Source organism: Aspergillus japonicus, assembly GCF_003184785.1.
Source record: "Aspergillus japonicus CBS 114.51 unplaced genomic scaffold BO86scaffold_18, whole genome shotgun sequence".
NCBI classification, from domain to species: Eukaryota; Fungi; Ascomycota; class Eurotiomycetes; order Eurotiales; family Aspergillaceae; genus Aspergillus; species Aspergillus japonicus.
The window spans coordinates 186,684-208,244 of record NW_020291655.1 but is presented as its reverse complement, the minus strand read 5'-3'; the positions used below and the strand labels follow the sequence as shown (position 1 = coordinate 208,244).

Genomic DNA, 21,561 nt, shown 5'->3' with positions numbered 1-21,561 from the left:
GCAGTGTTGTTGGTATAGATTATACGTAGGCATACTTTTGATCTCCACGGGGGGAGTGTTTCCGCAGGCGTGCATGAGTCCACCCAGGAAGATGGGGATGTAGGTTATCTTGCAGTTGGCGAAGACGGGGGAGTTCTGGATTGGAGGGGGGGGGGTTAGGTTGTGGCTATTGGGTTTATAGTACGGGAAGGGAAACGACTTACGCGGAGGACGTGGAAGGCGATATACCCGAAGGGGCTGACGGTGTCTATGTAGAGGGTTATACTGGGGCCGGACATTCTCTTGCGGAGCTGGTGGGTTGCTTAGGTGGTTGACTAGGGTCTGAGAGATCAAGGATTGTTTGATTTCGGTGGTTCTATGGTTCTTATGGTGAGATATCTATAGCAGGAAGTGTCGTCCAAGGCCGGTAGTTCAGGCACTCTCCTCCGCACGGCTGACTCAGCACCGCGAGCCGAGGTTGTTTGGGTTGATTAGTCGTGTTGGGGGTGTAAGTGGGCTGGGGGCTTGACACTGCCACCGGCTGCTGTCGTGCATTTGCATTAAGCTATTGCTTTTCCGATTGAGTCATACGCAAAGGGGACCCCGGGTGGAAGTATAAGCTCTCCGGGCGTTCTCGTGAGAATGTGTGGCGTCCAAAGGTCGGTGCGAGGTTGTATACAGTACAGTACATTCTAGGAACTACTGCGGAGTACTGTATACTAGTATAGGTGGATTGATTCTGATACTTGAGATGCTATTAATGTATATCCAAGTCCTGCAGTAGTGGTGTTGACTTACGATGATCACAAACATGATCTCTCTGCTTCATTTTGGTTCCACGGCAAAAGAAATCAAGACTACTTCAACCTTACAGCCTTGATAGTAGTGTATTACAAGAGTCGCGACGGGCTCAAACGTAGACATACATTTGTACACATATTTCAACAAGAATACCGAATACATAAAGTATGCACATAAACCTGATCCCAAAGGTTAGGGCCCTGGTCTAAGCATTGAGAACAGCGTCCGCGCACTTGGGCCAAGCATTGTACGTCAGTCGTTGCATACGGCAATGCGGGGAAGGATCCTCTTTTCACACTAGCAACAGCGCTAAATGATGCTGTCTGGAAGGCGGGAGTCTCCTTGACCCTAGCAAACAGCCTCGAGGACGTCAAGATGGGCTACAAAGTGAGCTGAGTGGTGGTCTCGAGTATAGATTGTATGTTGCTATTTGGTAGACTAGTTGGGCTCGAATGCTGAAACAAGCATTCAGCTTTCTCGCTTTACTTACCCGAGGTATCGCCATTCAAATCAGCATCGTCCCCTGATAGCGAGCAGGTAATATGGCACGAAGCCAGGAAGACTGAACAGGTTATCCCAGACAAGTACATGTTTACGGCAGGAGAGCCAGCCGTGAAAAACCTTGCCCAGTTCTTCTTAGATCATGCATGATGGCTTTCGGCTGGATATCTGCGTGTAGACGAACTGCTGAGCAGCTGGACGAAAGTCTATGTAACAACAAGGGCAAGGAATGATAGTCAACAACTCCAGACTATTTGACAAGCAGCAAGTAGCAAGTAGCAGCAAGTTGGATCTAAACAGTAAGGTAGTTGCAATAATGTTTCTGGGTCGCTCCTGCCATCCCCCGACGAATCTCAGCTACCACCTCCAGTTTCCCAGTCTATCCGTAATGGCTTCCTGCAAGTATGCATCACATGCAAGAATACGAGGAATCCAAGCGAGCACGAGCAAAGATGCAGGACTCCGAGCGAAGAACTCCAGGTGTAACACCTCCCATCGAACCGCTTGCAGCATTGCCCTGACTCTAACTATGGCATAGCATACGCCGACACCCCAGATCCCTTCCAACCCTTGTTCGAGTCGCGAATCGATCATTTCGTTGGCCCGGAAGAGGGCTTCCCATTCGCCGTCCCCGAGTCGATATCTGTTGCAGAGCTCGGTACCCCTGGCCAAGCGGAATGGTTGCGCCCGCCTGCAGTCGTGCAGGGACATGCGCTTAGGCCTGGACGAGATATGGTCTATCCAGGAGGGATCCCTGGTTCTGTGCATCAACCCATCCTATACCATATCCGACCACGTGCAGCCGAGATGGGATGAACTTGAACTCGTGGCCGGAGAAATCCTGGTCGTCTGCCGCCTCTATGCCGATTTGTGGGCCCTTTGTGCCCGTGCTTCATTTCCTTCCGCCGCAAAAACCAACGAGACCGCCAACACCCAGCCAATGAGCCTTGCCTTCGTGCCTCTCTGCGCAGTCACCCTTGCGGCGAACTTTAGTGCTTTCAATCGAAGATGCATCGAGCATGATCTCCGCGACCCCAGTGCCCCGAGATTTCCGGGAAATGGGCTTCCTGTGATGCCGCCTCCGCGTTCGTGCAGTCTCATTGATGGTATGCAGCTGGCTCAGTCTGACAGACTACATAACCGCCTTCCAGAGGTAGTATCCGATACGCTCAACAAGGTGTTGCCGGAGTGTGTCGAAGCTGACTATGTACCACTTGACCTTCATGTCGGAGCTCTCCTGTCCAATCTGAAAGTGAAACGCAATCGCCAGTCACAGTGTCTTGGTATACCCGCAGCGGTTGATCCGCCACCACAACCCACCGAGCCAGACCCCAAACCCGCCTCCTCTGCAAGCCACAGATTCAGAAAATGGTTTGGACTTGCGTAATCCAGGGTCGTTCGGATGGTGGTACTCTTTGTGAATGCGATGAACAATCGTCATTAGGAGAAGTCCCGAGAGGGCTGGACATGAAAGTTTATTAAAACAGCTTTATCCATGCTTGATGTCGTGTTGCTCCAACTTAAGCCACGCCTTGAAGTTGGTCTTTCTCGCCCTGAAGTGAAGCACAGTAGTTGACTGGAAACGTCTCAGCAACGAAGACAGGTCGAGCTAGTACTTGGAAGGGTCAGATCTCATATTGTAGCTACGTTCACATGGCAGGCAAGAATGAATTGATTAGAGGTTGGCCAGGTATTTTCCCCAGTCATTGATTCAAAGGCCGAATAAACTGAAAGCACACTGAGACTCTGATAAATAATCTTCGGTGTGATTTTCATTGAATCCAGGCCATTGCTTAGAATCGCAGTTTTGTTTTGCGTAGTACGGAACATCTAGTCCACCTATTATCGACTGATTAGGTGTGCTTTTCGTCTTTCAATGGTGATGAGCGATCCTGGGAAACGTTAAGGTCCCGAAGCACATTAGCATGCATGACGAGTTGATTGGCATCACCAATCAAGACAAGATGCCGTGCGCTTGGATGGCTCGAACAGAGCCATGAGAAGTGGCTCCTTAGTCTTCAAGCTTCCTGCCTGGAGGTGGCTAAGCCCCATGTATGAGTGCCACGAAGGCCAGAGAAAGCAATAGCGACAACGCCTATCGCTGTCAGCCCTGATGCCTTCCCTCTCGCCCAAAGCAATGCAGCTCAATCTGGTCCTGTTGATCATGCTCGGATGGAAGCTGCATGTGAGCCAGATGCAGACTGCACATCTTCGCCGTCCGCATGAGATCAAAGAAGATGGTTTCACTCTCGTGTCGTCTCTTCAACGCTACCAAGATGACTGCATCGGGTGACATCTGCAGCAAGCGGTCTAGTACCGAGACCAGCGCAGGTAAGCTATCCGCATTGTAAGTGCAGTCTGAGACAAGGATCAAGTCAATGGAGCCACCGCATAGATCTTCTGGAAGCGGCTCATCCCAGTCCAGAGTTTGGAATTGGAGTGCCGAGGACTTCGCGAGTCGCGCAGCCGCAATGTTCTTCGTCACAATTTCTTCGACCTCAGGAAGATCGGTGAGCGTGACAGAGCACTCGGGAAGAAGCTCTGCCAGCGCGATTCCCACAATGCCACATCCAGAGCCCAGTTCAATGGCGTGCAGGGGGCCGTTGCGCGACCCTCGGAGAAGCGCTTGCAATAGTGGCGAAGAGATTTCTGGGTCTCCCGCAACTATCTTCTGAAGATAGACAACTGACGCTACCGCTGCATCCCTGGGTTATATGAGCGTTAGCTAGGAACGGCTGCCCCCTATAACGAGGTGGCTTACCAGATATGCCGGGCAATACTGTTCCCGGTTTCTTCCCAGATTCGGAGGCCGAGCCTGTCATCCGGCCCGAAGCGTCGTTCAACGAGCTTCTCCGCTGCTGAAGTCTGTGATCCGCCAAACGGAGCACTCCAGCCCGATACCACTAGCGGAAGTTCGGACTTTCCAAGGAGTGAGTCTGGTAACGGTGCTTGTAGCTTTGCAGAGTTGGCAGGGGATACTGCCAGCACGACTGTGTGTTGAGACAGGTTGGCGGGAAATGGCCCCAGCGATATTGGTACTTCACGCTTGCCTGCGTTCCATGTCAGGGATTCCTGATACAGGACCTTTCCTGTGCCATGAGCCACTAGGGTCACATGCAAATTCACGTCTTGAGTGAGGAAGGCATCTCCGAGATCCGTGGTGATGCAGACCAGCGCGGAGACTGTTACAGCACCTTTCTGCTTGGCGAACCTGGGGGTTTTGAGGAATCGGATATAATAAACCATGATCACGAAGAATAATTCCTGAACTGCATCCGAACATGTTCGAGATGTCCGTCCCGAAAAGGAAGGCGACCCGGGACCCGTGACCATGCGGCACGTGCTTAGACCGCTGGTGCTGACTAAGAAGCGGGCACGATGACATCGGCATCTTTCTTCCTCAGGCTGCCATTCCTCATTCCTGTTCATTCCCATGGGTTGGCTGGTTGGTTGCTTTGGTCATTCGTTGTGTCTTCTCTGAGAACCGATCTCACCTATTCTTTCCCCCAATGCGGTCTCTACCTGTCAACCGACTGCCGACTTCACTGTTTCAGTCTCTTCCCCATCATCGTCGCGCGGACTTGATGGGGCCAGTTGGTTGAGGTCCTTGAGAGTGATCTGAGCCTTATCAATCAATATTTACCCCTCGGCCGTGGCATGACAACGATCACTTAAGAGTTGTCCCTTGCCGCCCACGCCCTACCCGAAGCCCGCCGCCATTTTAGCATCATGATGCGATCAAAGGACCCTCGAGTCCGCCAGAGGATCAATCAAATCTCCCATAACCTTGAATCCGCCAACGAGACAGCCCAGGAGGGCCTCTACACCTTCTCCCACAACTATATCCTGCCGTGCTTCACGGCCATCGGCAACTGCGTCTACAGCTGCACGGCACCCTGTCTTCCGACCCGGGAGGACCAGCTGCGTCGGCGGCGCCGCGGCCGCGCGGAAGCGAACTTTGACTTCTACGACGATTGGGATAACGAGGACTCGAATGCCGGACTGCTGGGATGGGGCACCGACGAACTCGACCGCCTGCTGGCGGGCAGTGGGTTGGCCCGTGGCGGTGCCGAACAGCCTCGCCGGCAGAGACGGATGAGCTACGGGGCGCGGCGTGTGCGCCGGAAGAGCACGGCTCTGGCCCAAGATGAACGGAACGACCCGACCGTCATCCCCAGCTCCTCGTTCCTGGGATTCCTCGAGCGGTTCCCCTGGCGCTTCGGGGCGCGCGGACTGAAATACCGTCCCTCGGCGGCGGATCTGCAGGAACATCCGGCGGGAGGACTGCGGAGGCACGTCTACGAGGATGAGCCACTCATGGAGGCAGCCGAGGACTACGACGCTCAGCCGTCGGGGAGCCAAGGTCGGTATCGGAGTTCGACCCAGTCCTCGCGGGAGACCACGAACTCGCTGAGTTCGCGTGGGGATTTGATTCCTAGCGACGACGAAGAGGATGCTGTGCCGTTGGATGATGAGTTCGCCATGGCGCTGGGCAGCCGTCGGGGAACGGGATTGGACTCGATCGACATGATCGGGGATAAGCCGGCGAGTATGCGGTCCGCGTCCGGAACGTTTAGCCTGGGGACCACCGGTTCGTCCAAGGCCTCCAAGAAGAAGCAGAAGAAGCAGCGGAGCAGCCGGCTTCGTTCCCCGCAGGAGTCATACGTAGATATTCCCCGTGACGATAGCACGCCTTCATTGGCCGATCTCAAGAAGGAGGAGGAGCAAGCAGCGTATGAAGAAGAATCGGAGATTGCACGGAAACGGCTGGCCGCTCAGCAGTTGGCATCTAACCGTGGCCTTGACCATCAGGTTAGTAGTTGGCAGTCGCTGCCTTTCCCGGCCTTCAGAACGATGCTCTAACTCCATCTCACTAGCTTTCTCCAACAGCGAATCATGGCACGTCATCAGACGTTACCCACCATGACACTCACCAGTCACCGCCCCCTGGGTCAGCAGCAGAAGACCCCCCTATACGAAATCTCAATGGTCGGTCGGAATCATGGCCATTATCAATAACATCCGAAGACAATTCACAAACAGAACCATTCCCGCCTTTCCCGACGACGCTGGACACCCACGATCCGATGCTTGCATCACCAAATAGCGGCTCCCATGGCCAGAACAATGACCATGATTCAGCCTGAGCCCATGACACCAAACACCATTGAACGTGAATGCTTCAAGGTTGTGCGACTCCCAATGCAAGTTAAAGGGCACTCTGTCGCCCATCATGGTTTGCGGGTCAAACCTTGAGCGCTGGGTTAATAATGCTTTGCCACATACGCAGTTACTGCAGGATTATATCTACCTATCTAGTATTAGTGGAACATGTAATATGAAATGACTTACGAGAGCAGTCGCGCCTTTTCTTTGAGGACTAGCTGCAAGTGCAGTGCGGCATATCAATCATGTTGTTCTGGTAAAACAATACTGCTCGAACCCCCCAACTCGATGTTATTTAACATCTTTCACATAAAGGCACAACCAACACGCACCATCACAGATAATATCTACCTTCCATGGCCCCCACACCGCTGCCCAGAGCCAACCCCTCCGATGAGACGAGTGAAAACGCACGTTTCTGCATCTGCTCCGCGCCGGCGCCGGGGGTATCCTCGAACAACCACGGCGGATTCGCCAGCGACAAGATTTCCTGGTCAAAAATGGCCCACGAGTAGTCCCCCGCCTCGAACTCCGGCGGAACGCTGTCATGCAAAGCGACCTCCGTCGGCGTGTGCATCGCCTGCAGATTGGATTCGAGGCGCTCCGCCAGGACGTTGTGGATGCTGGGAATGGACGGATGGCTGGGTTTCAGCTTGGCGATGTGTTTCTCGATTAGGCAGCGGTCTGGTCCATTATCCACGGATTGTGGCGATGAGTTAGTTATCGATTCGGGTTCTCGAGTTTGGTTTTCAGGGTGAATCCATGATCAATAAGATTGGATTGGATCGGAGAGTTTGTTGCTGATGAAAACGTACCGTCTGGGTGGGACATACCGTCCTCGATCCCGCGGAGAAGTAGCATGGCCGCGAAGGTGATCATCTATGTATGATGCTTCTTGTTCAGAGATTGTCTTGGTGTGTCATGTGTATTTTGGGGACAAGGAGCTCTGGTAAGGGAATCACGTACGATCAAGTCCCAATTCGACCAGATGCTCGAGTCATCCAACCGCAGCCGCACCACCGCGCGAGCGGACACCAGCAACTCGTGTCTCTCGACCGGGGCGATATCCGCTGCGGAGCCGAGATCGAAGCCCCGCGCCGGGTGGTAGATCGATAGCACGTACAGCTTGTGCAGGTGGTATTGGAGGAGGATGAGGATGCCTTGGCGGTTGGAGGGGGTTCGCTCTGCGGATTTGGATAAGCGATGTGTAAGTTGATTGCATCGTTCTGGGTTTTGTCTGGGAATGTTTCTTGGATGATAAGGAATAAGAGGTGGGGTTGGGATGGTAATATTGGGGATGTGCACTCACGCGATGTCCCGTTATATCTGATCAGCCAATCGTCCAACTTCCTCGCCCACAGGCGGATGACCCGGGCGTCTTCGTCTGTGAAGGGTGTTCGGATTGATGGTGAACTCTCGGGTTCCCTTGCGCTGCGCACGAAGGACCAGATCGTGGGAAGGCCCCGGCCGACGAAGTGGCTGAGGCCTTGGTGCATCATCTGCGTGAGACCGCGGAAGGCATGCTCCTCATCCTCGTTCTCGCTGCTGGGAAAAGGGTTGAGGGCTGGGGTGGGAGGGTGTTCCGGGAGTAACGGGCAGCACATGTGCATGGACGCGTGCTCGATGTCGATGACCTGGAGGCCGGAAAAGAGGCCGCTCCAGTCCTGACTCGTGCCGGTTCCTGCGGGAGTGGGAAGGGTGTGGTCGAGGAAGAGACGGTAGGCCAAGGCGATCCAGTGTCCGGTGACGGGGACGTAGGCTTCGGAGCTGAGGCTGGCCATGATGAGGCCGAGGATGTTCTGGTAGGCTATGGGCTCTGTTGGGGATTGGGTTTCTTGGGGGCTGTTGTCAGGGAGTATCGTGGGTGGGAGGACGAGCTCCGCGATGGCGCAACATTGGGCCACAAAGTAACCCTTGGCAAACTCGTTGAGGTCTTTCGACGGCCCATGTAAGGCAGATATGTAGAGGATGGATGCTAGGAGAAGGGGAGATGGCGATGCGAATGCGCTTTGGTCTTTGAGGAAGTGGAGGAGCGGCAGGTTCTCGACGAAGCTGAGTGGGTGTCAATCGGCTCAACCCTGAACACAGAGAGGCACTGATGGCGGCGAACTGCTCACGTACGAGTTCCAGAGGTGTCTGACGATAGGACGGGTCCAGATCGCGTCCTCCTGAGGTGGCTGCGTGATGCTCTTCAGGTGTTTGACAGCGTTCCATAGGCGAGGACACCCGGTATCCTCGTCACCACCTAAGCCCTCACCGATCAGCGGCATCGGGCCTTCGCTTTTGTTTATACCTAATAAACTTTCGATACGATCTAACCGGCTGAGGACCGACGGCATCTCGTGGTTAGGATCCATCGATGTCAGTGGTAAAGGCCCCAAGTCTCGAGCTGCAGCTGCAGCCTAAGCATTGTAAGCAGGAATCAATATCTACCGGCAGATCCAAAGTCAAACAGCCTCACATTTGATCTAGGTTTGAAGATGCAGGTGGTATTGGTGTGACGACATCGACGACATGGCGGCTTGCCGTCAGCCACGCATTTCATCTCGTAGGCAGTCAGCAGTGTTGATGTATGTCTCATTTATGGATAATTATGGATGCATAAACCGATAACCGACCTTCAGTCTGCGGCAGTTGACTGTTGGAGTGCATTAGTTCACCACATTGGCTCGAGCTTGAAAGGCTTAGGCGTATGCAACTTGCCGCATGCTTTAGTCGGTTTAGGCCCGTGGGCAATGGCGCCGGTCTTTTTCATCCTGATCAGCCTCGTGTTACTTGCTGCTTTGCATGCCCTTTTCAGCCCTTGAGCATGAAGTGAGGAGCTGTAGTCTTATATTGCAGATAATGCTTCGACAGGATGGATAAGAACAAGCAAGTGTCGCGCGACACTAAGAGACTAAGAACAAGTAGTCCGCCACCACGTGAGCCGGGATTAATCGATATGACTCGACATTACCATTCATCCTGATAAGTAGATACCACCTGTCTATATACGAGGATTCATGTACTACGCCCGTGACCTTCGCTAGTGACCAATTTGTGGACAATCCACACATACAAAGTGGACCTGACTAAGCTACGCCTGTTCTCACGTTTTTAGTCCGCCTTGCGTAGGCTTCAAGGAAGTCAAGGAGGGTCTGAAAAACGGAAATAAGAAGTGTACCATGAGGCTTAGAGAGACTCGTCAGTCTCAGGTTCACATTCTTGTTGATCTTGCGCGTGCTCCTATAGGAGGACCAGCCATCTGCCAACATAGTGTTTCGAGTGGAGATGGGGTAGGTTGTTCTTGAAATGCGCGTTTGTAAAGCAGTCGGGGAAAGTGACAACGGAACCAAGACAGCCCAGGGAAGAGTGAGAAGGGTATTATGCCGACAAAATTCTATATACATGATTCTTTGAAGAGGGCAAACGTCATAAAAATACATTGAAGATATGGTACACATGGCGAACAATGAAACGCCATGATGAAAGTCATCAGGTCAGAGGTGTTGGGAAGTCATGTTTGGCGCAGTCTCGAGGTCTTGGTATCTGCAGATTTAAGCAGATGCAGCGGCATCTTCGGCATGTTCGGGTCCCTCCTCCGCTACGGTCATGGAAAGCTTTCGCATGTCCCAGCCATCGGACTCTATCCAATCTTTCTTCTCGCCTAGCAGGCAGACAGATCGCTGGGAGCCATCAATCAGAAAGGACTGTGCTGCCTCGTTGACATCATTTGCGGTGACATCAAGAACCTGTTCTCTCCAGCGCTGGTCCATTTCGTGGGTCACACCGCTCATGAAGTACCTTGCACCTTCCTCGTCGACGCTCATCGGGGCGTCGAGGCCTTGGAAGATACCCAGCTTAGCCTCGTTGAGCTCCCGCTCCGACCAAGCCCGGTCTCTGGCGAAAATACCGCTGTTTTGGAACACCTTCAGGGTGTTGGTAGGGTTCGGATCCCGGTAGCTGGTAAAGGCAAACATTCCCTTGACTGGGCCGTTGCTGGCTCCTGCACCGTAGGCACCCCCCTTTTCACGAATCTCCGGATGGAGGTAATTATGCGTCAGGAGTTGAGAAAGAACACTAAGCTTGGCGCTAGAGGAGTGCACAAATGGAACAGTGTGCATGGCTAGGCCTGAATAGTACACCTTGTATGGCATGTCGAAGAACGTTTTGATCAACTTGGAATCCCTCACTGGGGAGTCAAAGGCCGCTGTGGGCGAGCGAACCTGTGGCAAACCGGCGAACCACTTCTGCAGCACAGATTCATTCTGGCCTGCGCTCTCTGGCTCGCAAACCATGCGGACACGAAGACCGGACGACCTAGAGATGGCGAAAGCTTGGATTGTGCGGAGCTTCTCGATCAACTCTGCCAAACGCTCGGGCGACGTTTCCGCGTCCCGCAAGAGGTTGGCTGTTGCCTGCAGTTGTGCGAGACCGGACTGCTGCTCTTGTACCCAGAAACTGCGCGAGAGGTTTGCCGCAGCCGCATTCAGAGCGAAACGGTGGCCCGTTCCTGCAACGGCATCCAGGGCACCATTGGTTGTCATCCGGAGCAACTCTTGAATCATTGCGGGTGCACTAGGACTTGTGAAGTCGGTTTCGGTCACAAGGGTGGTCAGTATCTGCAACATGTCGGGGATGTTCTTGTCCAGAGCAGATCCAGAGAATTGAAGACCTTCATTGAATTTCCCAAGCTCCGTCGGAGAAGCTGTGTGGAACGTGGAGGTGGAGATACCTCCAGTCTTCAGTTTGATCAAATCTTCCCATTGCTCCATCGACCGATTCGCGGTACCAAGACGCATGATACAGTCGTTAAACAGTGGCATCAGCAGCCGAAGGTCATCAGGGAGGCCATCGAATGTGTTCAAAGCCTGGAAATAGGTCAAACCATTTGTAGGGGCTTCCCGCCAAAGAACATCCACGCCGTCGACCTTGGACCCCCGAACGGGCTTGCGTTCCTTCTCGCGCGAGATGTCAGACACACGAAGAGAGGGTAAGCAGCTCAGATCAGCGTTCTGTGCCTTTTCTTGAACCTCTAGCAGCTGAAGTTCCTCCGCCTTTAGCTGGGCAATAGCCTTCTCCATAGACCCATGCTGTTCAGCGAGTTGACTGAGCTTTGTCTCCTTCCGCACCAATTCTTGGTCGTCAAGCTCCTTGTTGAACGTAGGTGTGCCAACCATCGTGAATGTCAGACAGTTATCATTCATAAGATACTTCTGCATCAACGACTCCAGGTAGCCGCCCTGCGCATATCTGCTCTTGAACTCATCAATCACTTCATTCCAAGCTAGCTCTTTCATGGGATTAGATCCATTGAACCAAGAGGAAATCGTCTTCTCCATGACACCAATGCCAAAGTTTGACGTTTTGTGCCTAAGGGCAAGTTCAAGCTGGTGAAGGATACCTTGGACCTTCTCATCACTGAATCCAGTAGTGAACGATTCCTCAAAGACAGTCTGGATAGCAGTCTTGACCTGAGAAGCCGATTCTTCACTGACACCGGTTACACCGACGGAAAACACCGGCACGCGGCCGGACGTATCGAGTCCTGTGTTGGGACTAAAGGAAGAGCCAAGGCCACTCTCAATCAAAGCCCGATACATAGGTGAGCCATAACCATCCAGGAGCAGGGAAGACACAATCCCAGCCGAGAAAGCCTCCACAACATCAGTCGAATCTCCCATGTACCACGATGTTGACGTCTTGTGCTGCTTGTCTTCACCAGCGAATGTGTCGATAGGGCCTGGGACGGTCACACTCTTAGGACCCTGGCTAAGATCAATAGGCTGTTTGATAGACGTATCCGCTTCGCCCCTTTGGAATCCATCCAAAACCTTGCCGATTTGCTCGAGATGGTCAGTCAAAGGCATATCACCATAAGTGAAGATTTTAGCATTGCTGGGGTGGTAGTTGCGCTTGGAGAAATCGACCAGTTGCTTGTGCGTCAAGTCGGTGATGTACTGGGGATCACCACCCGAGTTGTTCAGTGCCGGGATAATGCTTTCTTTATATTTGATATAATAGAGATAGTTTGCGTCCGAAATCTGTCCCTTCATCTCGTTGTATACAACGCCCTTGAAGAGGATGTCCTCGGGGTTGTGAGCCGTCTGAACCTCGATAGCACGGGGGTCTTCTGGTCCCAACCGCCAACCCTCCTGCCTGAAATCCTCCTCCTTAAGCAGAGGGTGGAAGGTGGCGTCCAGGTACACTGAGAGCAGGTTCCGGAAGTCCTGCTGGTTCGTGGTAGCGAAAGGATATGTGGTGTGATCGGCGGAGGTAAATGCATTCATGAAGTTCGACAGTGAGCGGGGAAGCATCTTGAAGAAAGGATCGCGGATAGGATATCTGAAGTGTGGAATATGTAAGCCATCGTTCTAATGCTCACACGGGTCTAAAGGTACTTACTTCTCGCTACCACAGAGCGTGGTATGCTCTAGGATATGGGGGACACCAGTAGCATCCGGTGGATTGGTCTTGAAGCCAATTCCAAACACATTGTTCTTGTCTTCCCTGGCCACGTGGAGGTAGTCCGCGTCGGTCTTATCATGCGTTAGCCGGACGGCCGTCAGGTGTAACTCCGGTACATGTTTCTTTTCTTGAACGGTGAAGCCGTGGATCTTGTCCCCAATTCCAGGAAAGTTGTCTAGATTTGTCACAGTTGAAGCAGACCTTCTGATCTGACCCCAGCGAAGCAAAGTGTTTCCAGAACCCAGCAGACGTCCGTTGGCGGACTTCGGTAAAGCAGGCATGAGGCCTCTGCTCGCCCCAAGAGTTGAACGCAACATGATGGCTCGTTGTAGAAACTGCAATTCGCGCGCAGCGTTTTTATCACAGGTTACCGCACGGCTGACGTACTCTAGCGAGTCCGCGGCAGCTTCTTTGCGTACCGAACGTTGTCGGGGGGCCGTGAACCGGACAGACCGGGCAGCTCGGAGATGAGTGCGAAGATCTGGGATGCGCAAGTATGAACGATTGTACTCTGCTGCTAGACAAATCTTGCAGACCAAGGTATTGGAACAAATGAATGCCCCAGAGAAGTAGAAAAGGGGATAGAAATACAGAAAGAGAAAGATAGGAAAGAAGTGGAAAAGTGGTTGGAGTGTTTGAAAGTAGCTCCGTCGGCGCGACTCAATTGCTTAGAAAGACAGGCGGGCAGAAAGCGACGGACGGCGCCAAGAGAAGTTTTCGAAAGAGGCTAGTGCAGGTCAAGTGCGCATCCCCCCCTCTTACGACTATTCCATCCAATCTTCCCCGGCAAGTTCCTCGAAGAGTGACCCCGTTCGTCTGTCGACTCTCCTCGCAGTCGACACTCTCGCCCAATACCTTTCCTTTCGTTTCGTTCCGTTCCGCCTCAAAGGCACACGCACACGCACGCCTTCGCTGTCGGATCCCGACGCCTCCCGCAAGTGAGCTTCCGGTTGGCTTTGCAGGACTTGAATTCTAGTCTAGTCAACCTTCGTGGGTTCCCGTTACCTCCGACTTCTGCAATTATAGGAAGAGGCCACCGAGGTTCTCCACTAGACTCGCCGGGTGGATACGAGTTGCCTTCAACCATAACACCTCCTACCGACTATTGTTCGCTTTGCCGCCGCGAAGAGTTTCCCTTGTTGTCCTGTCCTCGCGGCTATCGGAGGAAGTGACGCATTCGTCCCTGCCATCTTCCGTCAAACCGTTTCAACCTCGCAATTTTCACCGCTGAGGATTGGCCACGCGACCACCCTCAACAGCATCACAACCGCATAGCTTGCCCAATATCCTTACGACAAACGGCGAGCCATGTCGTCCGCGGCCATGTCCAAGAAAAAGCAGGGGAAGAAGGTTGCAGATCCGAATGAGACCTCGAAGCTGCTGGCCGCCAAAATCTCGCAGCTGGAGCAAGATGCTGCGGGAGAGAAGGATCAAGAGGCCGAGATTGGTGCGTGCACCCGCTGATTTCTACGCCTGACGCATCGATCACGCCATTGAATCTGGTGGACAAAATGTGAATGAATCTGGTTGCTGATACGTCCACAGAGCGCGAGGTCAAGAAAGCCACGAGAGATCTCAACCAACTTCTCAACAACATCGAATCCCCGATGACGCGGCTCGAGACTGTGCACAAGAAATACACCGAACTTCTGGCCGACATGAAGAAGCTGGATCGCGATTATGCCAAAAGCAAGAAGCGGGCCGACCAACTCCAAAAGGACCAGGACAAGGGCAAATCGGAATTGAACAAGACCGTCACCATGAAAGACAAACTCGAGAAGCTGTGCAGAGAGCTCACAAAGGAAAATAAAAAAGTGAAGGTGGGTAGCTACAACTCGCCAGCATCGCATTTCCGAGTCGCACAATGCAGAACCAGGGCTAAGGGAAACCGTGCACGCAATAGGACGAAAACAAGAAGCTCGAAGAAACCGAGAAGAAAGCACGGCTGATCGTCAACGAACGCCTCGACTCGCTTCTGTACGATATTCAAGACGTCATGGCTGCCAAAGGAAATCCCCGCAATGAGAAAGTGGATATCGATTTGGACGAAGCGTGAGTTGTTCTTCCCCAGTCTGTCTATTGAGCTGGGATGTTAAGCCCTCTTCACACCACAGTCTGCGTGCGAAGATCAAGACAATCGGCGAGAAGTTCGAAATGCGTGAACTACACTACAAGGCATTGTTACGTAGTAAGGACGCAGAGATACAATGTCTTACCGCCAAGTACGAGGAACAGCGGCGAGCAGCGGAGAACGAAGCCGCCCGCTGTCGGGCATTGAGTTCCCAGGTGTCAACATTCTCGCATACCGAGGCGGAGTTGCGCAGCCAGCTCAACATCTACGTCGAAAAGTTCAAACAGGTATGGCTTGATGCTTGATGGCTGTTCCAGCCAAGCCTCTATTTTGACCGCTGGTAGTAATAATATGGCAGGTGGAGGATACGCTGAACAACAGCAACGAGCTTTTCCTTACGTTTCGCAAAGAGATGGAAGAGATGTCCAAGAAAACTAAACGGTTAGAAAAGGAAAATCTCACTCTCACGCGCAAGCACGATCAGACGAATCGCAACATACTGGAGATGGCCGAGGAGCGCACAAGAAACCATGAGGAGCTGGAAAAATGGCGGAAGAAAAGCCACCACCTCGAAGCGCTCTGCCGACGAATGCAAGCCCAAGGGCGGGGGCAAGGTCTTGCGGCGGATCTGGAAGGCGATGACGAGGGCACGGAGAGCGAGTACGACGAGGATTACGAAGACGAAGAAGACGATGAGGGAATTAGCGATGACGATTACGAACTGGAAAGCCGGGACGGCGACCTGAACGGAGACCGCAACGTTGCTCAGCAGCCCGAGAAGCCTGTGTTCGGACCCCCTCCGCCACCTAATCTACTGGAAGCGCGAGCCAACGGAAATAAGGCGATGATCAACGGATGTCACTAATACCTTTTTTTCCGCGCAGAAGTTGTTTTCGAATATGGTCTTTTGGGCTTGTTCTTGATATCAAATGGCAAAGGGATTTCCTGGCGGCACTAACGCCACTGCCGTCAGTCTGAGGGTGGGTCATGGGGCTGATGAGCTGACAATGATACACTTTCTGAGCGCTATGAGTCGACGCAAACAATGTCAATGCTGGCCTCTTCATCTAGGATGCCATCGCTGCTCGATGCAACACTTGTAGTCGCACCAGGTGTTGCAAAGAGAATCGGTGCTAAGGCTCCTCATCCACAACCCCGTTAAGGCCTTTGAATTGCAGTAAGCACTGTCGGAGCCATGGGCCCTTTGCGAGTTGCAATCCTTTGACGTTTTGTTCATTTTTATTTCTGTTCGTGTACTTGTACATGCTAGATCACCAGCATCCGGACGTACTTATTACGTTACCATGAGAAAATACCACACAAAGTCATGTCATGCCAACTACTACCGAGATTCCCATCCAAAACCTCAAAGCCTACTGGCTGGACCTTGTATGTAGGAGCTCCCCCTCTTCAGCGTATCGACAGCTTGCTGGACCATCTCCTTGACAATCTCAGCGGCGGGCTTGACACTCGCAACATTAGCAGCCACATCACCCATCAGATACGGTAAGTCGACATCCTTATCGTTCTTGAGGTCATACTCCATGGGGACAATGCCCTGGGCCGTCAAGCGAGCAATCTCCTCCGGCCGCCTTTCCCAGTCCTTCACGTACTCGTTCGGCAACACCCGCAGCGGCCGCCCCGACACGACAAGGGTGCGCATGGTATCCCCATAGGTGGCGCCCACGACGGCCTCCTTATGCAGCCGACTGGCCCCGCTCTCCTCGGACGCCACAAAGCGCGTCCCGACCCAAACGCCCGCGGCCCCCAGCATCAACGCCGCCGCCAGACTGCGGCCATCGTTCACGCCGCCCGCCGCGACGACCAGGGGGCGCTGCCCCGTCAGCCGACTCCGGTACCGCTGCGCGACATCCACGACGGCCGGGATGAGCACCGAGAAGGGGATGTCGCCCGTGTGCCCGCCGCCCTCGCCGCCCTGCGCGCACACGATGTCCACCCCCAGCCGCAGCGCCTTCTCGGCGTGCTTCGGCGCCCCGACCATGTTCATGACCAGGATGCCCGCGTCGTGCAGCCGCGTGATGACGTGCGCCGGCGGCACGCCCACCGCCGACACGAACAGCTTCGCCCCCTGCGCGATCACCACGTCGATCAGCGCGTCCAGCTGCCCGTGCGTGTAGTCGTGGTTCGTCGCGCGCGCCCCGCCGCCCACCTGCGGCAGCGCCAGGTCCACCCCGAACGGGAGCGAGGGGTCGCGCAGCAGGGACTTGAGCTCCGTTAGCATCTCCGAGAGCTGCGAGGGCGTGTAGCCGAGTCCCCCGACGGTACCTAGTCCGCCTGCGTTGGAGACGGCGGCGGCCAGCGGCGCGCTGGAGGCCCGCGCCATCCCTGCTAGGAGGATGGGGTGTTGGATTTTGAGGAGGGTGCAGAGCGGGGTTTGGAGGGACATGATTGCTGTTTTGTTGGTTTCCTGGGTGGGAATTGGATGTGGTTGGTTGGTGGTAGCTGGCCTTTTTGTTTGGTTGTGGTGTTGGTTAGTGATGGTATGGGGGTTGTTGGTGGTGGTGGTGGTGGGCTTGGAGGTATAGTAGTAGCACTCGCTGCTTGCTGGTCGTGTAAGGTGAGATCTAGGGGTTTCTCAATATGTATTGACGAGGTGACACTGAGATTGAGATGGACTGTAGAAACATTGATGCATTGCTCATGGCCCATGGCGACATTTCAGTGCCCCGGGTTTTATCGGTGAGGTGAGAACTCCCCAGAACCCTCTGATCGACGCTGTGCCTGAGCAAATGCGGGGAAGCTCCCGACCGGACCGAGGCACCATCCATCACAAGTTCGCTGCTCGGCTTATATGCTGTTCTTATGCTCTGCTCTTATGCTCTTATGCTATCATCTCGCATGTTGCCTTTCTGCTGGACTACACCTTACTGGCTGTGTTAAGCTCGGTAGCTGCATGATGCAGCTATTCCCGATCTAGGAAAGAGGACCCAAGCTATACAATCCAAATAATCCATCCTTATTGACAGTGAAATGCGAAGTTTGAGAAACACTAGTTAAAAAAACAACAGCCTGCGCGCAGCGCATCGTGCTCATGAAACCCTTTTTACAAAATGAAAAGACACAAGACGATCGACAGTACAACAAGACTTGATTCCAATGTCGTACTCCTTCCCGCCATCGCCGTCTGTGTTGCTTGAAGCACGACCTGGTTCTTCGTCGCTGTGCCCACCAAGACGATCACATTCTTCTCCGAGCTACTCAGGCACAATAAGTCAGTGATGTGTTCTTTCATAGTATTCGAGATGGCTTCAGTACGCAGCACTTACCCTGTATCCCCGGTGCCTCCATTCTCGCTCAACTTCTGAGAGAAGGCAGTCGCACCGGCCGGGATGGTGGTTGTCGTGGTCGGTCGATGAACAGGCCCGGCAGGAGGCTGATACCCTACCGCACCTAGCGGTGCTGTCGCAAGCGAGGCTGGCAGGCTTCTGCGCAGGAGGTTTGATGGTGACTCGTGCAGGAAAATTCCAGGATAAGCTGAGATGAGAGCGCTGGCGAAGAGGCTGATAGCCATGAAGTTGCGCAATAAATAAGTGATTAGAAGCGAGACCCTCATCTTCGGGGCACCTAGTGATGACAGGTTTGATTCGAGTTAACGCGATGTCAAGGATAAGGAGCAGAGGGTCAGTCTACTATCGACGAGTGATCGATAGCCCGCGACGCGGAGGAGGGGCATCGAATGTCTATATGTAGGCGATTAAATTCCAGCTTGGGAAGATCAAGCATGCGAGGTATGTTATGTCTGAGATGGCATGGCAAGAGCTCGGTACTTTATTACTTGGTTGACTCTGGGCCGGTCATGTAGAGCTCCTTCCTGGATACCACAGACAGGTGGCCTGGAATGGGAGCATGGTTCAAAGATCATTTCAAGCCCCCCTAGCCAGGCCAGAACTACCATGGCCGACAAGGTCATGGCAAGAATGAGAGAGAGAGAGAGAGAGAGAGAGAGAGAGAGAGAGAGATCTCATCATAATGTCGGCCTCCAGGCGTGAACGAAGCCCTGTTGAGGGGTGCGAACATGCCAGGTGAAGCCGGGAATGCTCTCAAGGCACGCCCTATCTTCACGCCAACGCGTGATTCCTGTGGCATTCTGACACAAAATTAGGTATGAGCATAAAATGATCTTTCCACGACTGCTCCGTCGATGTCAGCGAAGTGTGGCATCGCTACCCTGAGTGCTTGATCATTCGTGACATGCACCGAAGTATTCAAGTGGCTGGAAGCATATTGAGGGTTGTTTCAAGATGACGTCCGTGGATGAAGATTTTGAACTTGGCGAAGAATATTTTCATGAGTACTTATGCAAACTAAGAGTATTCAATACTGGATGCAGTATGAACGGTTGTCAGTAGGAAAGCAACGGTTTGGAGCTACTAACAATACTCACAGTATGTACTTCGTTTCTCTGCCGAGTGTGATGGGGACCAACCCCAAAGCGGGACTGTAATTACCGAACGCCAAAAGACGCGTGGTTCGCGTTGGCCGACGGACAGACCCGAATACAATCAATACACCGCAGCTGCCTCCGTCCGCGGCGTCAAACAACTCCCCAACTCGCCTTTGCAGCTGCTATCTTTGCGGTTTCTATGCGTCACACATACAGGCTTCGAAATGACGCCCAATACTTCGGAGAACCAGTTTCTTTGCGCTCCAAGGTTCGCTTGTCTGCACATTACATTAATGATTAACGATATCACTGACACCTTGTCCTGATAGCGATCAGGACTTCGAGCCCGTCTATCGTGAACCCTCCTACTATAATCCTCTAGATACATTCCGACTGCCCAGTGGACAAGACCGACACTACCAGCAACAATATGGCGATATGTATTTCTTGCGACTGGCCAAGTTGAAGCCTGCCGTCGAAGAAATTGCCGTGGAGGCGTGGGAAGGATTCAGCGTCAGTACAACAATACCGTGCTCATGGTTGAGCAAATTTCTGATACTGGGATTTGCTCAACCGATCCAACCTGAGAGTAAGCTGCTAACCGCGCTTTCGCTCACAGATCGCGGGAGAAAATGCACGTCGTGTGGAAAGAGTGCTAGATGTACGACAGGGAGAGCTCTGCTGGGTTGCAGGAACGATTTACATGGATATGCCTCTGAAGCCTAACATTTTGGATGATTTGACCAAGGAGGTAAGGAATTTCCGGCCAACCCATATGCGTGCGGGTCCTTCAACTGACTTCCCATCGAAAGAACTACACTCTCGCCCCGCCTCCTCGCCCGACGTATCAAGACCCCTCCCACCCCGAATTGACACAAATCATGCTGGAAGATGAATCTGGACGACTGCGTCTGACGGGCAACTCGCTCAGTTCCACACAGCTTGCGACCGGCGCTATTATTGCGGTCCTGGGAACGGAGAATGCCAATGGCGATTTCGAGGTCATTGACATCAAGGTGCCTGATTTGCCTCGACAGCCTCCTCGCTGGGAGAGGGATGAGGTGGATGCAGCACAGAAAGAGTCTAGCAAGGGCAAGATTGCATTCATTAGCGGTCTCAGCATCACAGGCACATCGAGTGATACTCTCGCATTAGAACTCTTGACAGACTATCTCCTGGGCTATGCAGGAACCTCTTCGACAGAACAGGACGATAACTCACCACCGAACCCCTCTGCGATAACGAGACTGGTCATTGCTGGAAACTCAATCGGTACCAATATGACTACTGATGCTAGTGCCGAAGATGCAGCCGCTGCGAAGAAGAAAGCCGGCACCAAAAAGTACGGATACGACGCTTCCGCATACAATGCATCGCCAATCACGCAGCTAGACTCCTTTCTGGCAGAAATTCTACCCAGCATACCTGTGACTTTGATGCCCGGTGATACGGATCCCGCCAATTTCTCTCTCCCACAACAAGGCATCCACCGTGCCATGTTCCCAAGAGCCAGAGCATATTGCGCTCCGCCACCAGCTGGAGATGAGAAGCAGGAACCCGGCTGGTTTGACAGTGTGACGAATCCATGGGAAGGCGATGTTGAAGGGTGGCGTCTGTGGGGCAGCAGCGGTCAAAATGTGGATGACGTCCTTCGTTATCTGAATTTCTCAGATCGTGACGGAAACGCCGACTCTACGGATGGTGATGTTGAGGCACGGGTACGGATAATGGAGGCCATGTTGCGTTGGAGGTGTGGAGTGCCAACCGCGCCTGACACTATATGTAAGCTCAACTTATCGTTTGACGTGTCGCAAGATCGAGCTAACCTGATTGCAACAGGGTCGTATCCTTTCCAAACGGATGATCCTTTTGTCATCGAAACCTGCCCCCATATCTTCTTTGCCGGCAACCAACCGCGTTTCAAGACTGCGGTTATTGAGGGCGATATGCCGCTCAAATTAAATGGCGCAGACACAGAGATGACAGGCACCGAGGACAATGTTTCCGGGCAGCGGGTTCGTCTTCTATCGATCCCCAAATTCAGAGAGACTGGCGAACTAGTCTTGGTTGATGTCGAAACACTAGAGATCGAAGTGGTCAAGTTTGGAGCTTTCGCCGGCCAACAAGAAAAACAATGATATGCTCCGACTTCCACTGCAGAAAAAGGAAAACACTATAGATATCATGAATA

The 21,561-nt window shown here is 53.2% G+C and overlaps 10 protein-coding genes across 10 annotated transcripts in view; 4 read left to right on the top strand and 6 right to left on the bottom strand.

The window, feature by feature from the left end:
* Window positions 1-364, bottom strand: part of BO86DRAFT_455647 (putative 2-hydroxychromene-2-carboxylate isomerase) — a gene marked incomplete at its 3' end in the record, with an annotated part of 1,094 nt that extends 730 nt beyond the window's left edge. Inside the window, exons 1-2 of the mRNA XM_025677124.1 lie at window positions 204-364; window positions 36-135 (exon numbers count right to left, since the gene is read on the bottom strand). Of these exons, the coding sequence (XP_025528604.1) occupies window positions 36-135; window positions 204-278 (175 nt within the window). The 5' untranslated portion in view covers window positions 279-364. The remainder of the gene's footprint in view (window positions 1-35; window positions 136-203) is intronic.
* Window positions 365-1,879: 1,515 nt separating this feature from the next.
* On the top strand, window positions 1,880-3,164 carry BO86DRAFT_428044 (uncharacterized protein; the record flags this gene model as incomplete). Its single annotated transcript, XM_025675570.1, has 1 exon — window positions 1,880-3,164. A coding segment is annotated over one exon (789 nt), but the record flags the coding sequence as incomplete, so codon positions are not given.
* Window positions 3,165-3,385: 221 nt separating this feature from the next.
* Window positions 3,386-4,527, bottom strand: BO86DRAFT_310957 (protein N-lysine methyltransferase family protein; the record flags this gene model as incomplete). Its single annotated transcript, XM_025667891.1, has 2 exons — window positions 3,386-3,986; window positions 4,043-4,527. The coding sequence occupies 2 exons, from the start codon at window positions 4,525-4,527 to the stop codon at window positions 3,386-3,388; spliced, it is 1,086 nt and encodes a 361-aa protein (XP_025528602.1).
* A 181-nt stretch (window positions 4,528-4,708) lies between these two features.
* On the top strand, window positions 4,709-6,900 carry BO86DRAFT_388547 (uncharacterized protein). Its single transcript, XM_025671885.1, has 2 exons — window positions 4,709-6,093; window positions 6,159-6,900. The coding sequence occupies exons 1-2, from the start codon at window positions 5,011-5,013 to the stop codon at window positions 6,426-6,428; spliced, it is 1,353 nt and encodes a 450-aa protein (XP_025528601.1). The 5' UTR covers window positions 4,709-5,010; the 3' UTR covers window positions 6,429-6,900.
* On the bottom strand, window positions 6,541-9,297 carry BO86DRAFT_360496 (Zn(II)2Cys6 transcription factor). The gene is made up of 8 exons (XM_025669816.1): window positions 9,147-9,297; window positions 9,066-9,081; window positions 8,909-8,992; window positions 8,569-8,849; window positions 7,757-8,499; window positions 7,414-7,631; window positions 7,263-7,326; window positions 6,541-7,131 (listed from the first exon to the last, which is right to left on the bottom strand). The coding sequence occupies exons 1-8, from the start codon at window positions 9,200-9,202 to the stop codon at window positions 6,782-6,784; spliced, it is 1,812 nt and encodes a 603-aa protein (XP_025528600.1). The 5' UTR covers window positions 9,203-9,297; the 3' UTR covers window positions 6,541-6,781.
* A 686-nt stretch (window positions 9,298-9,983) lies between these two features.
* Window positions 9,984-13,211, bottom strand: cym1 (pitrilysin family metalloprotease cym1; the record flags this gene model as incomplete). The annotated part of the gene is made up of 2 exons (XM_025673570.1): window positions 9,984-12,771; window positions 12,832-13,211. The coding sequence occupies 2 exons, from the start codon at window positions 13,209-13,211 to the stop codon at window positions 9,984-9,986; spliced, it is 3,168 nt and encodes a 1,055-aa protein (XP_025528599.1).
* A 991-nt stretch (window positions 13,212-14,202) lies between these two features.
* On the top strand, window positions 14,203-16,182 carry BO86DRAFT_428030 (taxilin; the record flags this gene model as incomplete). The annotated part of the gene is made up of 5 exons (XM_025675569.1): window positions 14,203-14,341; window positions 14,440-14,714; window positions 14,798-14,946; window positions 15,009-15,252; window positions 15,324-16,182. The coding sequence occupies 5 exons, from the start codon at window positions 14,203-14,205 to the stop codon at window positions 15,828-15,830; spliced, it is 1,314 nt and encodes a 437-aa protein (XP_025528598.1). The 3' UTR covers window positions 15,831-16,182.
* Window positions 16,183-16,331: 149 nt separating this feature from the next.
* Window positions 16,332-17,709, bottom strand: BO86DRAFT_447603 (NAD(P)H-dependent flavin oxidoreductase; the record flags this gene model as incomplete). Its single annotated transcript, XM_025676595.1, has 1 exon — window positions 16,332-17,709. The coding sequence occupies exon 1, from the start codon at window positions 17,370-17,372 to the stop codon at window positions 16,332-16,334; it is 1,041 nt and encodes a 346-aa protein (XP_025528597.1). The 5' UTR covers window positions 17,373-17,709.
* Window positions 17,710-18,029: 320 nt separating this feature from the next.
* Window positions 18,030-18,497, bottom strand: BO86DRAFT_398717 (uncharacterized protein; the record flags this gene model as incomplete). Its single annotated transcript, XM_025673569.1, has 2 exons — window positions 18,030-18,180; window positions 18,253-18,497. The coding sequence occupies 2 exons, from the start codon at window positions 18,495-18,497 to the stop codon at window positions 18,030-18,032; spliced, it is 396 nt and encodes a 131-aa protein (XP_025528596.1).
* Window positions 18,498-19,594: 1,097 nt separating this feature from the next.
* Window positions 19,595-21,508, top strand: BO86DRAFT_418261 (DNA-directed DNA polymerase delta subunit POL31; the record flags this gene model as incomplete). The annotated part of the gene is made up of 5 exons (XM_025675070.1): window positions 19,595-19,638; window positions 19,700-19,883; window positions 19,990-20,121; window positions 20,183-21,152; window positions 21,210-21,508. 5 exons carry the CDS (start codon window positions 19,595-19,597, stop codon window positions 21,506-21,508), a joined length of 1,629 nt encoding a protein of 542 aa, XP_025528595.1.
* Window positions 21,509-21,561: the final 53 nt, after the last annotated feature.